The following is a 14,707-nucleotide window of genomic DNA, read 5'->3' on the forward strand; positions in this document are numbered from 1 at the left end:
TTCTGAACCGCACACCTTGTGCTGTACCGTTTTTCAGTATGTTTACTTTTACAGAATTCAGTAGTGTTGGAACAAAAACATAGGAATGGACAGATGGGTTCAAACTAGTGGTCCATTGAGTCTCCTGTATGTCATCTGACGGTGGCCAGTAGCAGTTGCTTCAGAGGAAGGTTCAAGAAACCTGTAGAGGGCAGTTATGGAATAACTAATCAACAAGGGAAATTTCTTCCTATCTCCTGTTAGAGGTTGGCTTGTGCTCTGAAGTATGAATGTTTATATCCCTTTCAACATAAGTGAGTAACCAGAGGTCAGAACTTCTCTCAGAGGCCATGGAAATAATGTCAGATGTCGAGAAGAATCCGCTGCTTTACAAGACATTTCGCATAAAGGGAAGAGGAAAGAGCTGAAATCATCCTTCTAGTTCTTCACTAGCCAGAAGTTCTGGGAATTTTTGGACATGATTGATTGATAGCTAAGGAATCTCCACTATACCAGCAGAAAAAACAGATCTCTTGACGCATGGGCCTCTATTTCATCTGTACCTGAGCTGCCTACAGTTTGACAGCCTGGATATCAAAAGGAAAGTGTAGTTCAGCAGAGATTATCCTTTAGCCCAGTGATTCTCAAACTTTTGTCCTGTTGACCCCTTTCACATAGCAAGCCTCTGAGTGCACCCCCACCTCCTTATAAATTAAAAACACTTTTTTAGCCTGACTGATACATTTTGGTATCCAGGCAGAATTCAATCAGGAACTTTCATTCATTGTTCTGGTAAAGTTTCACTTATGGTGCAAAGGAAACAATACCTTACTTGCCAGGGTCTCTACTTCAAAATGAGACCGTGTTTAAACATGTCTTTTCACTCTGCCCCTAAGGTTGACCGTAACTGACTGATGTGATATTAAACATAACAGGGCAGTGTCTACACTGCATGTTGTAACATCGTGTTAATGAACACATTAATTAATATCTTCTGAAATTTCCCAGGGCAGACATGCCCCTATTATCTTTAAACTGCTTCTACTACCTCCTTATGTCACACTCGACTTGGGAGAGCATATCAGTTCTGATGTATGCAGAATTTCCATCTAAATTATTAATGAAGTGATTCTTCTTATGACAGCACTATTCTTGCTAATAATTTAGATAGGCATGTGAACAATTCCATGTGCCACTGCAAAGAGAAATTCTGGTAATGACTATATGAAGTTTTATTTGTAACACGCATAGGTTGGGTGTTTACTGCCAAGCAGAAGGGGAAAAGTTTTTAAACCTGTCCATCTAGGTGAATTTTTCTTATCAATTCCTCTGCATTTTCTAGTCTGCAATCTTTTCTACTTCCATTTATGGTGAATGAGGGACTGTAGTTCTATGCTCGCTTCAGAAATAAACACATCAAAAAGCACTCATGTAGCACAGTGTGGAGCCGGTATTGTGGCAAGCAGGCATTGTGTGACAGTACTCACTCCATGCCCAGCTGATGGAGCACTGTGCTTGATATTTACATTATCCTGAAGTGCGTTTTATAAGGCTGCCAGATATCTACCATCCATTCATTTTGGCACCCCAATGCACATAAGGTGGACAAACATGCCTGGACCACATGCTTTTCGGCTGGGTTCTGTCATTTGGTTATTTTGAATATTATATTTAGATTATGATTTCTCTATCAAGGAAATCTACACACACGTAGCTTTCCAATAAACATGACTTTAATGTTTCTCTGTTGGAATTAGAAGCTGCTATAATTCAATTGTATATTACTAAGTGAACTCTTCTGTACAAATTCATATTATAACTTTTGTTTGGATTTTTAGTTGCACTGAACTTTTAATGGTAGGTGAGATGCCATTAGTGAGAGAATAATGCTTAGACAGAAGAATGAATTTTCCTATTAGCAACTAAAATTTTTTTTTTATTTTATAGCTAGACAATCTGAAGGCTTTAGATCAACTGAAGAAGCAAAATGGATTCGCTGACAGTAAACTGAAGACATGGATGCAATCCTGTAAGCAGCTGGGGAAGGAAAAAGAAATGTTGCCGAAACAAACTGCTGACCATAATGCTCTATTAAAGGAGCACAAGCCAAGTATGGGGTAGTTGAAGAAGGAAATGCTATACTAGAATGATTGTAAGGCTGCAAATCATTCATGGAAGTCACGGTTTCTGGGACCTCTGTGAATTTTGCAGTGCTGGTGCAGCTGATGCCAGGATCCCAGCAGCTGGGGAAGCCCAGGAGACAGCCGCATTGGCCGTTGCTCAGTCAGCCCCAGGCACGGTCCCTGGAGCAGCAGTCTGGGACTAGTGGTGGTGGGGCCCTGAGCCACCCCTTTCCCCGCACCAGCATTGCCCTGCTCTCTCTCCACTCCCCAGCAGTCTTCAGGAGCGTCCTCTCCCAGGCGGTAAGATTTAGTCCCAGGTATTTTTAGTAAAAGTCATGGAGGGTCACGGGCCCTGACTTTTTGTTTATTGCCCGTGACCTGTCCATGACTTTTACTAAAAATACCAACGACTAAAACATAGCCTTAATCATGATCCTGTTTCTAACCTTAATGCATTTATTTAGAACACATGTTTTCAAAACCTCCATTATTACATTTGATTCAGATGAGGGGCCAGATCCTCATAAATCAGTATAGTTTCTGAAGCTCTGCTATAGTTGACTGTGGTTGCACAAGCACACGTCTTATGTACTTAATTAACAAATGAATGATTGAGATCATTGCATTCTAAACACATATTTCCAGAGTCTCCTTAAAGTTATTTGTACAGGTAACGACTCTTTCCCTTGGTCAGGTGCTGATGAGGTTGCCATCTACCTACATTCACTGACCCAGGACAACGAGCCAGAGTATGAGCCAGATGGACTCCCAGAGGTGGTCAGAAAAGGTAATTGTTACTTCTTTAGAGGAGAATGGTCCACATTGTGGGGAGTGTGTGCGCGCACGCTTATCTAAATAATCGTGTTGTCATAGGTGTGACTTGGAAGCATTGTAAAAACTTGGACATCATTGGCCAAATCCAGCCCTCATATAGGTTGCAAGAGAGGGATTCTAGGCCCAGCCATTGCCATTATAAAACACCTTTTTCTTCTGGTTGATAGGAAGGGGGGAAAATTTTGCTTAAACATTTTTAACTAAATGTTTTTTCATTGAAATGTGCTGCATTGTCAAAACCGAAATGTATTACGGAGATGTATTGATTCGGACAAAGTTTTTGCTGAGCAGGGAGGGAGACCCCCAAATTGAAAGCCTGATGTTTTTTGATTCAATTTCATTTTATGAAAGCATTTGAAAGGCTTATGTTTTCATTCCAATCTAGAATAAAAACAAATTGTGAAACCTCGAAAGGGGTAACAAAACAGAATTGTCTCCCTCTGGCCGGCTCTATGTAGAACAATAGGAGAGACATCGTTTTCAGATGGAAATGATTTTCCAGTTAATGGTGTCCCTTTAAAGGAAAAAGAGAACATTTGCTTGGGGAAAACTCTTTTTGCCATTTTAGTAGAGTTGCTGTTACACAGATCCACACCCTTGCCTGAGTTCACCTATAAAATTCTAGGAACGCAAGATAGTCCTAATAATTCCCCCATTCTGTTATTCAGTGAGTAAATTCCATTGTACTTTCTTAAATTATTACCCGTTGTCATCTCCATCTTGAATTGAGCAAGATCAGATTGATTGGAACAATAAAGTAATTTAATCAACTGTGGTTAATGGCTGTTGTTTATTTTTCAGGCTTTGCTGATATTCCTACTGGGAAAACCAACCCCTGTGTTTTGCGCAAAACAGCGCTAAACCTAAAGACCAGTGCCCGTCTTGCTGCTCAAAGCCAAAATTTGTCACCATATGGCCAACGTTTACAAAAAGGTAGGTCAGCTAATTTTGCCAAGATCTCTAAACCGACAGCTGGTGGCAGCAAATCACCAAAGGTAACTGATCGTCAAAATGTATCTGAATGTGCAGGGCCTGGGAAATCCACATAATGTATTTATCTCTCCAAGTGAGTTTGAAGATATGCCGTGTTATTCATACCTCCTTTATATCTGCCATGAATATAGTGAATGTAAATAAAATGAATAAAGCTTGGCACATAACAAAGATCTGGGCATAATGGTAAACTTAAAATTGTTGGTATGATCAAATCTGTGATCTCATGCCAAGTGCTCATTAACTTGGTAAATGGGAATGAGGTCAATCTTCCCACTTTAATGCTCATCCCAAATATTTGATTATTTCTTGAAAGGCCTGGATGCCTAGAGCAGCGGGGGTGTGCGCGTGCATATATGGATTACACGCAAAAGCACTCAAAAATTCGTATATGCTGGAATTAAGGCTCCTTGTCCCAATCTCCCTGCTCAGCCAGCCCCAGTTCTCTTAGACTCATAGACTTTAAGGTCAGAAGGGGCCATTCTGATCATCTAGCCTGACCTCCTGCACAACGCAGGCCACAGAATCTCACCCACCCACTCCTGTAACAAACCCCTAACCTGTGTCTGAGTTACTGAAGTCCTCATATCGTGGTTTAAAGAGCTCCAGGTGAGAGAATCCTCCAGCAAGTGACCCGTGCCCCATGCCGCAGAGGAAGGTGAAAAACCTCCAGGGCCTCTGCCAATCTGCCCTGGAGGAAAAATCCTTCCCGACCCCAAATATGGCAATCAGTTAAACCCTGAGCATGTGGGCCAGACTCACCAGCCAGACACCCAGGAAAGAATTCTCTGTAGTAACTCAGATCCCACCCCATCTAACATCACATCACAGACCACTGGGCATATTTACCTGCTAATAATCAAAGATCAATTGCCAAATTAATTGCCAAAATTAGGCTATCCCATCATACCGTTCCCTCCATAAACTTATCAAGCTTAGTCTTGAAGCCAGATATGTCTTTTGCCCCCGCTACTCCCCTTGGAAGGCTGTTCCAGAATTTCACTCCTCTAATGGTTAGAAACCTTCATCTAATTTCAACTCTAAACGTCCTAGTGTCCAGTTTATATCCATTTGTTCTTGTGTCCACAGTGGTACGAAGCTTAAATAATTCCTCTCCTCCTGATATTTATCCTTCTGATATATTTATAAAGAGCAATCAGATCTCCCCTCAGCCTTCTTTTGATTAGGCTAAACAAGCCAAGCTCTTTGAGTCTCCTTACATAAGACAGGTTTTCCATTTCTTGGATCATCCTAGTAGCCTTTCTCTGTCCCTGTTCTAGTTTGAATTCATCCTTCTTAAACATGGGAGACCAGAACTGCACAAAATATTCCAGATGAGGTCTCACCAGTGCCTTGTATAACGGTACTAACCCTCCTTATCTTTACTGGAAATATCTCACCTGATGCATCCTAAAACCGCATTAGCTTTTTTCATGGCCATATCACATTGGCAGCTCATAGTCATCTTGTGATCAACCAATACTTCAAGGTCCTTCTCCTCCTCTGTTACTTCCAAATGATGCGTCCCCAATTTATAACCAAAATTCTTGTTCTTAATCCCTAAATGCATGACCTTGCACTTTTCACTGTTAAATTTCATCCTATTACTATTACTCCAGTTTACAGGGTCATCCAGATCTTCCTGTGTGATATCCTGGTCTTTCTCTGGCTCCCAGCTTTATTAGCACATTCCCACTTTTTGTTCCAAAGTCAGTAATAAAAAGATTAAATAAGATTGGTCCCAAAACCGATCCCTGAGGAACTCCACTAGTAACCTCCTTCCAGCCTGACAGTTCACCTTTCAGTATGACCTGTTGTAGTCTCCCCTTTAACCAGTTCCTTATCCACCTTTCAATTTTCATCTTGATCCCCATCTTTTCCAATTTAACGAATAACTTCCCCGGTGGAACCGTATCAATTGCCTTACTGAAATCGAGATAAATTAGATCCACTGCGTTTCCTTTGTCTAAAAAATCTGTTACCATCTCAAAGAAGGAGATCAGGTTGGTTTGGCACGATCTACCTTTTGTAAAACCATGTTGTATTTTGTCCCAATTACCACTGACCTCAATGTCCTTAACTACCTTCTCCTTCAAAAATTTTTCCAAGACCTTGCATACTACGGATGTCAAACTAACAGGCCTATAGTTACTTGGATCACATTTTTTCCTTTTCTTAAAAATAGGAACTATGTTAGCAATTCTCCAGTTGTCCAGTAGAACCCCCGAGTTTACTGATTCATTAAAAATTCTTGCTAATGGGCTTGCAATTTCATGTAATAGTTCCTTTAATATTCTTGAGTGAAGATTATCTGGGCCCTCCAATTTAGTCCCATTAAGGTGTTTGAGTTTGGCTTCTACCTTGGATGTGGTAATATCTACCTCCATATCCTCACTCCCATTTGTCATCCTACCATTATCCCTAAGCTCCTCATTAAAGACTGAGGCAAAGTTTTTGTTTAGATATTGAGCCATGCCTAGATTATCCTTAACCTCCACTCCATCCTCAGTGTTTAGCGGTCCCACTTCTTCTGTCTTTGTTTTCTTCTTATTTATACGGCTATTGAACCTTTTACTATTGGTTTTAATTCCCTTTGCAAGGGCCAACTCTACATGGCTTTTGGCCTTTGCCTTTCTAACGTTATTCCTACATGTTCTGACCTCAATAAGGTAGCTTTCCTTGCTGATCACCCCCGTCTTCCACTCCTTGTAGGCTTTCTGCTTTTTCTTAATCATCTCTCTGAGATGCTTGCTCATCCAGCTTGGTCATCAACTCCTGCCTATGAATTTTTTTCCCCTTTCTTGGAATGCAGGCTTCTGATAGTTTCTGCAACTTTGACTTGAAGGAATTCCAGGCCTCCTCCACCTTTAGATCCACAAGTTCTTCAGTCCAATCCACTTCCCTAACGAATTTCCTTCATGCTTTAAAGTTAGCCCTTTTGAAATCAAAACCCTAGTCCCAGATCTATTTTTGTTTATCCTTCCATCTAGCTTGAACTGAGTTAGCTCATGATCACTCGAACCAAGGTGGTCCCCTACAACCATTTCTTCTATGAGGTTCTCACTACTCACCCAAACCAAATCTAAAATGGCATCTTGTTGATTCTTCAACTACTTGGTAAAGGAATCCATCAGCTATCACATCCAGAAAAATCTGAGCCCTATAATTATTACTAGCACTTGTCCTCCAGTCTATATCTGGGAAATTAAGGTCTCCCATAATCACACAATTCCATTAATGTTTACTTCATTAAAAACATGAGAGGTCTCTATCCATATCCAAATCAGATCCTGGTGGTCTCTAGCTAGCCCCAAGCACCTCAGGAGGTTCTAGTAGCTTTCTTTCCCATTGTGATTTTTGCCCACATAGACTCTGTCTTGTCCATTCCATGACTTCTTATTTCTTTACAGTTAACCTCATTGTTGATATACAGTGTTACTCCACCACCTTTGCCTTAATTTCTGTCTTTCCTAAACAGCACATAGCCTTCAATACCTGTACTCCAGTCATGAATACTATTCCACCATGTTTCTGTTATCCCTATAATATCCGGTTTCACTTCCTGCACCAGAAGCTCTACTTCCTCCATTTTGTTACCTAGGCTCCTCGCATTAGTGTACAAACATCTTAATTTTTGCCATTTGGCTTCACTGACATTCTTTACCCAGTTAGGCACAGACATTCTACCCCCAGTATCACTTATTAGACTGGTATCTACACTACCCTTCCTCCTTATTTCCATTCTCCGACCCATGGTTGTATCCTTTCTTACTTTGTTTTCTTCCCTCTCAATGCTAAGAAGGGAGATTACCCTTTTATGGGAATTTTGGAGATTACCTGGACATCTCCCAACCATCTTCCCCAAATTCCTAGTTTAAAGCTCTCTTAATCAGTTGTGCCAGCCTCCATCCTAGAAGTCTATTTCCCTCCTTACTCAGGTGAAGTCCATCCCAAGAGAACAGTCCTCTGTCCATGAATGCTTCTCAGTGGCCATACATCCCAAAGCCCTCCTTATAGCACCACTGCCTGAGCCATCTGTTGATCGCCATAATCTTTTCACACCTTTGTTGCCCTTCTCTAGGAATAGGCAGAATCCCACTGAAGATCACCTGAGCCTCAATTTCATTAAGCGTCTTCTTCATTTTCTAACTCTGCAAACCTGTTCCTGAGCTCTATTTCTCCTTCACTGGCCCGTCTTTTTCTCTGCCTGGTTCTCTTAGTCACGTGCTTCCACCATCCACTTTCCTCACCCAGCAGTCTCCCCTCAGAATTCTTTGGTCCTGCTTCCATCTGCAAGACTGAGCTTTTCCCTTCAGCCTCCTCATGTCTTTGCTCCATCATCCGCTCGAATCCCCTTCTAAACTCAACAGAGTTTCCACCTGCATCTCCAGTCCTCGGATCTTTTCTTCCATCAGCTCTATCAGGCAGCACGTCAGGCAGACTAAACTCTTTACAGGTACCCTCCAGGATCATGTACATGCAGCAGCTTCCATATCCAGTCAGCCTCATTCTGTCTTTCACTGCTGCCTCTGTATCGGTCATAGCCTTCCCACCTAAAACCTGTAAGTCCAGGAAACACAAACCGAAGCAAACCACCACCACCTACAGCAAAACAACCCCCCAACAGGCACCAGAACACTGGCAGAACACCACCCACTCCCTTCACTAGCCTGTCAATTCCTCTCCTTAAGTCTCTTAGTCTCCCCTGCAAATTCTCCCTACAAACTCCCTTCTCCTCCTCCTCCTCCTCTTAGCTCTGTGTCTTCTCTCAGTGTCTCCTCTACATTCCTTTCCCCTTCCCCGGCCTTCTCTCATAGTCTTCCAGTCCTAGCATTGCCTACCAGCTCCCTGTCCTTGGCCCCCTCCCCGCACTCCCATTCCAGTCCCAATCTTGGCATACTCCTTGTCCCAGTCTGCCCCTCCCGCCCCTGCTCCTCCATTTGTCTTTTGTCCCCTCTGCATTTGAGTCCAGTATCTTCCTCCATCAGCATGCTTGTGCAGCAGCTTGGAGGGGTCATTGGGAGTTTATTGAGAGAAAAGTTCCTGCTCTCAGTTCTGGTGCCTGGACCAAAGCAGCTGGGAAGAACTGTTGCAGGGAAACTCTGGCTTTGATCCTTAGAGGCCTGGGCTGGAGCATATCAATTGTTTCTGCGGGTGGCACAGTGTGCCGTGTTTTCACATCCAGGAGCTGTGTGGAAATGGCGCATGTGCAGTCAGTCTGTGGGGAATAGCTCATGCACAATTTGGTTAGCACTAAGAGCTGTGCGAGATTCAAGTATACTCAGCGAGGACGAAATCTTCAGAGATTTTAGCTGCTACAAGTCTAAGAATTCTCTCTGAGTATCTGTGAACTGTGATTTTTTCAAAGGCTTATAATTTGGCCAAATGTGGGCAGGTTTTCATGGGGATGGCAAAGCACATTCTCTGCACAAAGGCCACCCCTGCCAAATTACAAGTCCCTGCTCCAACACATAGAGTTTTTCAAAGAAAAGTTGCCAGAATATTTTAATATGAGAAAAATGTAGATTTCCCTAGCCTTGGTCTTGGGAATAGCTTAACCATTTTGGCTGAAATTCTGCCTCTGTCCCCACCCTGAAAATTTCAGCCCAAGCAATTAAAGTTTGTAAAGTTAGAAGCAGCAGAAAACAGGGTCTTCTTGTAATGGGAGGAGTCAGGTACCCTTAATAATAAATGGTCCTATTAGCGTTGCCAGTAATATATGTTGGTAACAATTCTGTTTTTGCTGGCACTAGAAGGATAAGCCCTGATGCTCACCTCTCACACAGGACCCACATCAGTGTAAATGGGATGAGAATTGGGGCCAATTACCTAGACTATCAGAAGCTTTGGCATTCAGGATTTCAATGGTCATGAAGCACACATATATAACTACTGAAGTTTTAGCTAACTGATGCTAAAATCATGTCAGAATTTGGTGGGGAGTGCAGGGAGTGCAGAGACAAGGACGATTGTAATAGCAGTGGGGACTGGAATTTGAGAGAACCCCAAAGGTGTACACATTGTGAAATTTTTCAACAGTTTTACAAAGTTAGTGTTGACCATCACAACAAACATATTGTGAAGGTTATGTTAAATATTTAGAATGACATGACATTCTCCTGAATATTTCATAATACGTCTGGACAGGATATCCTCTGCAGGCCAATGTAAATGCTTCAGGACTAAACAACTTTTTCAAGTGCTATCATATTTACAGAATAAACTATAGGACATTTACAAATTCATTATGAAATATCAGTAATTAAACTTAAATTACATATCTCAAAATACAGTTCTGCAGATTAGTGATTGAGCAAGAAGAGACTAGACAAGGAACTCCTGTGTACTACTCCTTAGCTTTGCCTATACCTTGTTAAATTATGTGACTTGTGATTTGTAAAGCATGGATGATAATGCCCATTCTATCTTGAACATGGTGAGGAGTAGGTAGTTGCTGTAAAGCATTCTGCATAGCGCTGTTGTATTTTCAGAGTGATAACTATAAACATTGAAGATTCTTGCTTTTAGCGTGTGTCTGCTAATTCATATTATTCAGTCGCTTGGAATGGGTCTTTCACTTCCTGCTGGTAATTAACAAGGTTCTCCAATACCACTAAAGCATGAGAATTTTTTTCTTTGTATTGCAGGTAGATGATACTCAGCAGTGCCAAGCAGAAACAGCTATTGAACCCATGGAATCTAGTTCAAGATCTCCTCTTTGCATGAAGAAGCAAAACACACAAGCTGTTGCTGAGAACTTGAGGAGAATCTCAACACACACCAAGGCAGATGTTCCTTGAGCACACAAAAACTACCTGATCAAAATGAACAAGACAAAAACTGTATGGTACAGTAAACCTGAGTAGTATAAGTAGTATACCATGAAACAAACCCTAACCGCACCCCTTGACCCCTTAAACTCTGCCCCTTGACCCCTTAAACCCCACTCACCTGTCACCAGAAGTCCCGCTCCGGGGGGTATTAATCCCAGGGTCAAGATGCCACATGACCGGAAGCAAGGTGTGTCACGTGACCATCCTCTACCACTCAGGAAGGGTTTCAGCCGCTGGGGACCACCCCGAGAGGAGATTTGACCAATCAAGGCAAGTTCTGGGGTGGAGGACCCATCTGGATGTGGGTCATGTGATCCCTCTAAGAACTCCTCCTACTTCCCTCTACCAATCAGGATGGGGATCACCCTGATAGGACCTCCCTCAGAGGAGATTTGACCAATCAGAGTGAGTTCTGGGGTGGGGTGACCTGTTCGGAAGTGGGTCGTGTGACCCCCTCTAAGAACTCCTCCCAACGCCCTCTGCCAATCAGAGAGCAGCACCATTACCCCATAAGTCCCAGCTCCGGGCAGAGGAGGCCATCTCTGACCAAGGACACGTGTTTTAGAAATTGTGGAAAGGCTACTGAGAGGAAACGTGGACTCCTTTACCACCCCCATGAGAACTTCGGACTTTGTTTTAACCCCGAGCACCTTTAGACTTGTGTGGAGAAAGCGCTACCTCAATGACAGTTCCAAGGAGGACCCTTTGACTCAACCGTTGGGTTCTTACACTGTTTGTTTTCTGAAAATCTCTCAACAGCTTAACGATGCTGTGACAGTACCTCCTATACGGCTTTTGACAGTACCTCCCATAAGGCTTTATGGAAATAATGCTTAGAATGTGTTTTATGGAACTATGCTTAGAATGTGTTTTATGCTACATATGCCATGTAACACATCTCCGTAAAGGTTATGATCTACTGAATGTATTAATCCTATTCGTATGCATGTATCATTTTTGTATTCAAAGTTATGAATGTTGGCTGTGTACCGGCTTGATTTCTAAATAACCTTAGTAGAGCATTTGGTCAGTTCCTGGGGAAAGGAATGTTGAAATTAAGTACCTAATCAAGAAACACTGAAAGGACAATGGATCTTGGAATGCTCCAATCCACATAAGAAGTCTACTTGAGGAAGTTCAAGGTAGCATGTAAACAATGGATGCTCCCTGTAAAAACTGTGAGTCATGCATGGACATGTGGCTTGCCCAAGTGACTCCAAAACTCCATCTTGGAGCTGGACTTGGCACCGGAGTGAGGAGGGGGTCTCCACCCCCAAGAGAAAGTCTATTTAAACCCCTAGGAGAGCCCTCCATTTTGGCTTCAGCTGGCTAAAGAGACAGCCCCATCTCCCCCTCCCTGGGATACTTGAAAGAAATTGGAACAAAAGACAGTGAGTGCAGGGGTGTGAGTGATTGCTGGACCCAGGCTAAAGGAGATTAGTCTGTAAAGGGAGCATTGTGGAACTGGTGAGGATCTTATCTGTATTCAGTTTGATTAGATATAGATTTGCACATTTTCTTTTATTTTGCTTGGTGACTTACTTTGTTCTGCCTTTTACTACATGCATCCACTTAAATCCTCCTTTCTGTCTTTAATAAAATCACAATTTACTTATTAATTAACTCAGAGTATGTATTAATACCTGGGGGAGCAAACAACTGTGCCTATGTCTCTATCAGAGTTACAGAGGGCAAACAATTGATGAGTTTATCCTGTATAAGCTTTATACAGGGTAAAAGGGATTTATTTGGGTTTAGACCCCATTGGGAGTTGGGCATCTGAGTTTAAAGATAGGAACACTTCTGTTAGCTGCTTTCAGGTAAACCTGCAGCTTTGGGGCAAGTAATTCAGACCCTGGGTCTGTGTTGGAGCAGCCGGGAGTGTCTGGCTCAGCAAGACAGGGAGCTGGCAGGGAAAGCAGGGCTTGAAGTAGTTTGGGAACATCAGGTGGCAGCTCCCAGGAGGTTTCTGTGATCCAGCCTGTTACAGTGGCGTAGTCAGCAGAATCTGTGCACATCTGATTGCTTTGAGGTACTGGTAGTGATTTTAAGTGAGTTTTGAGTGTGGTCGGTGGCTGAAGAACAGCCCAAGTGGTTACTGGTTTGTTATTTTCTATTTGCTTATTTTGGGTAAGGGAAGTAGGGACAGAAAAGGAAGCAAAATAAGTAAGAGACAAGATCTGAAGATGCTAAAACTGCACAGGGTGCAAATTGCCCAGAAAGGCTGAACACAGGGCACTGTGAAAGTCTCTGTTAATGAAGAATCCCCTGAGCTGAGTGCATCCCACTTTCAGTGAACTGCAGAGGGGATGTGGCCCAGAAGAAGAAAGCTGGAAAATGACTAGCAGTGAAGCTGCTTACAAACTAGAGTTGGCTAGACTGGAAGCAAAGAGAAAGAAAATGAACATAAACGACTAATGGAAAGGAGGAGGCTGCCCACGAGAGAGCAATGGAGGCAGAGACAGCAAGGGTGGAGGCAGAAGCAGCTTCCCACAAGAGAGCTATGGAGGCAGAGACAGCAAGGATGGAGGTAGAAAAAGCCAGGGAAGAGGCTGCCCACGAGAGAGCTATGCAGACCCAGAGAAAGGCCCAGAAGCATGAACTGGCTGTAACGGAGTCAAAGAGACAAAACCCTCCACCTGCTGGCTCCACTTCCCCAAAAATTCATAAATGGGAGCAACTGTGTCCACAGTATGAGGAATCCAGCGAGATCAGTGAATATTTCATCACCTTCAAGAGACTGGGCACCCTGCATGCCATCCCTGAAGATCAAAAGATGACCACATTGATAGCAAAATGGACTGGTAGAGCTCTGGACATATTCAGTAAGATGCCTATTGATGATGCTTCAAACTACAGTAAATTTAAGGATCTGGTTTTGAAAGAGTTTCAGATTACACCTGAAACCTACAGGGTGAAATTCAGGAGTCTTAAGAGGGGATCTGGATTGAGTAATGTGGTTTATGCCAATGAAATGAGAGATTTGGTAGACAAGTGGGTGTGGGGGAAGGGCATTACAAGCTTCCAAGGGATGTGTGATCTGGTTACTCAGGAACACTTCCTGAATATGGGCAGGGAAGATGTAAAACAGTATTTGTGGGACAAAAAGGTAAATGCAGTGGGTGAATTAGCTGGGTATGCAGACTCTTATGAGCAAGCACAAGCTGCAATCAAACATAAACCACTGGGAGAGGGGTACAGGGTTGGGGGAAAGCAGAATCACCGTTTTACCCCTGGGAAAAAGGAGGCTGGGAACCTCCCAATTCCCTGGAACTCGTCCCAAATTTCCTGTGCAAGCAGAGGAGCCCAAGAGGTGCTATGATTGTAAGTCAACTGAGCACCTGAGGACTAAGTGTCCCTTTCTGAGTAGAAACAAGCAACAAGTAACACATGAAGCTGCAGCTTCTCAGAGCCAGGCTGTGGCCTCTTTCCACACAGGATTTGTAAAGCTTGCTTCCACACAACCAAGCAATGAGCATATGCATGCTGTTAAAATGAATGGTGCAGTGCTTCTTGGACTGAGGGACACAGGTGCTGAGATTTCTGTGGTCAGGAGGGACCTTATCCAGAAGAAGGATCTGTTGCCAGGTAAAATGGCAGAATTAGAGCTGTTAGCGGGTTACAAAGTCTTTGCACCTTTAGCTAAAGTACACATGCAAACTAAGGATTTGCAGGCTGAACCGACTGTTGCAACGGTGGCACACAATTTTGCACCGTTTCTATTGGGAAACGATTTCCCAGTGTGGCAGAATCTGTCCCAGGGCTGGTTAGCAGTCGGGGTCGGTGCGGGGTGAAGTCACATGGACTGCTGGGGGAATAGGAGGGTGTCTCCTAGATTCCTCTGCAGCAGTAAAGAATGCAGCTTTGGGGCAGGGATGGTTGTGGCCAGGTTCTGTAGTCCCGGGCCTCAAGGAAAGTTCCAGAGGGAGGGGCTGGATGAAGGCA

The 14,707-nt window shown here is 43.2% G+C and overlaps 1 protein-coding gene and 1 long non-coding RNA gene across 2 annotated transcripts in view; both read left to right on the forward strand.

Moving 5' to 3' along the window:
* The window catches only part of LOC120402009, an 85,045-nt gene that overhangs the window by 3,293 nt on the left and 67,045 nt on the right, over positions 1–14,707 (forward strand). The window lies entirely within an intron of this gene.
* Positions 1,982–10,623, forward strand: LOC120402006 (centromere protein F-like). Its single transcript, XM_039532310.1, has 4 exons — positions 1,982–2,089; positions 2,797–2,889; positions 3,738–3,869; positions 10,577–10,623. The coding sequence occupies exons 1-4, from the start codon at positions 1,999–2,001 to the stop codon at positions 10,582–10,584; spliced, it is 324 nt and encodes a 107-aa protein (XP_039388244.1). The 5' UTR covers positions 1,982–1,998; the 3' UTR covers positions 10,585–10,623.

The sequence above is a fragment of the Mauremys reevesii genome, linkage group 3 (assembly GCF_016161935.1).
Source record: "Mauremys reevesii isolate NIE-2019 linkage group 3, ASM1616193v1, whole genome shotgun sequence".
Lineage (NCBI taxonomy): Eukaryota > Metazoa > Chordata > Testudines > Geoemydidae > Mauremys > Mauremys reevesii.

What these genes read in the sequence shown, in the direction of transcription:
- LOC120402006 (XM_039532310.1), top strand. Translation starts at nt 1,999, where the DNA reads ATGCAATCCTGTAAGCAGCTGGGGAAGGAAAAAGAAATGTTGCCGAAA. An exon ending in ATTAAAGGAGCACAAGCCAA is followed by an intron (nt 2,090 to 2,796) that starts GTATGGGGTAGT and finishes TCCCTTGGTCAG; the next exon opens with GTGCTGATGAGGTTGCCATC. An exon ending in CCCAGAGGTGGTCAGAAAAG is followed by an intron (nt 2,890 to 3,737) that starts GTAATTGTTACT and finishes TTTATTTTTCAG; the next exon opens with GCTTTGCTGATATTCCTACT.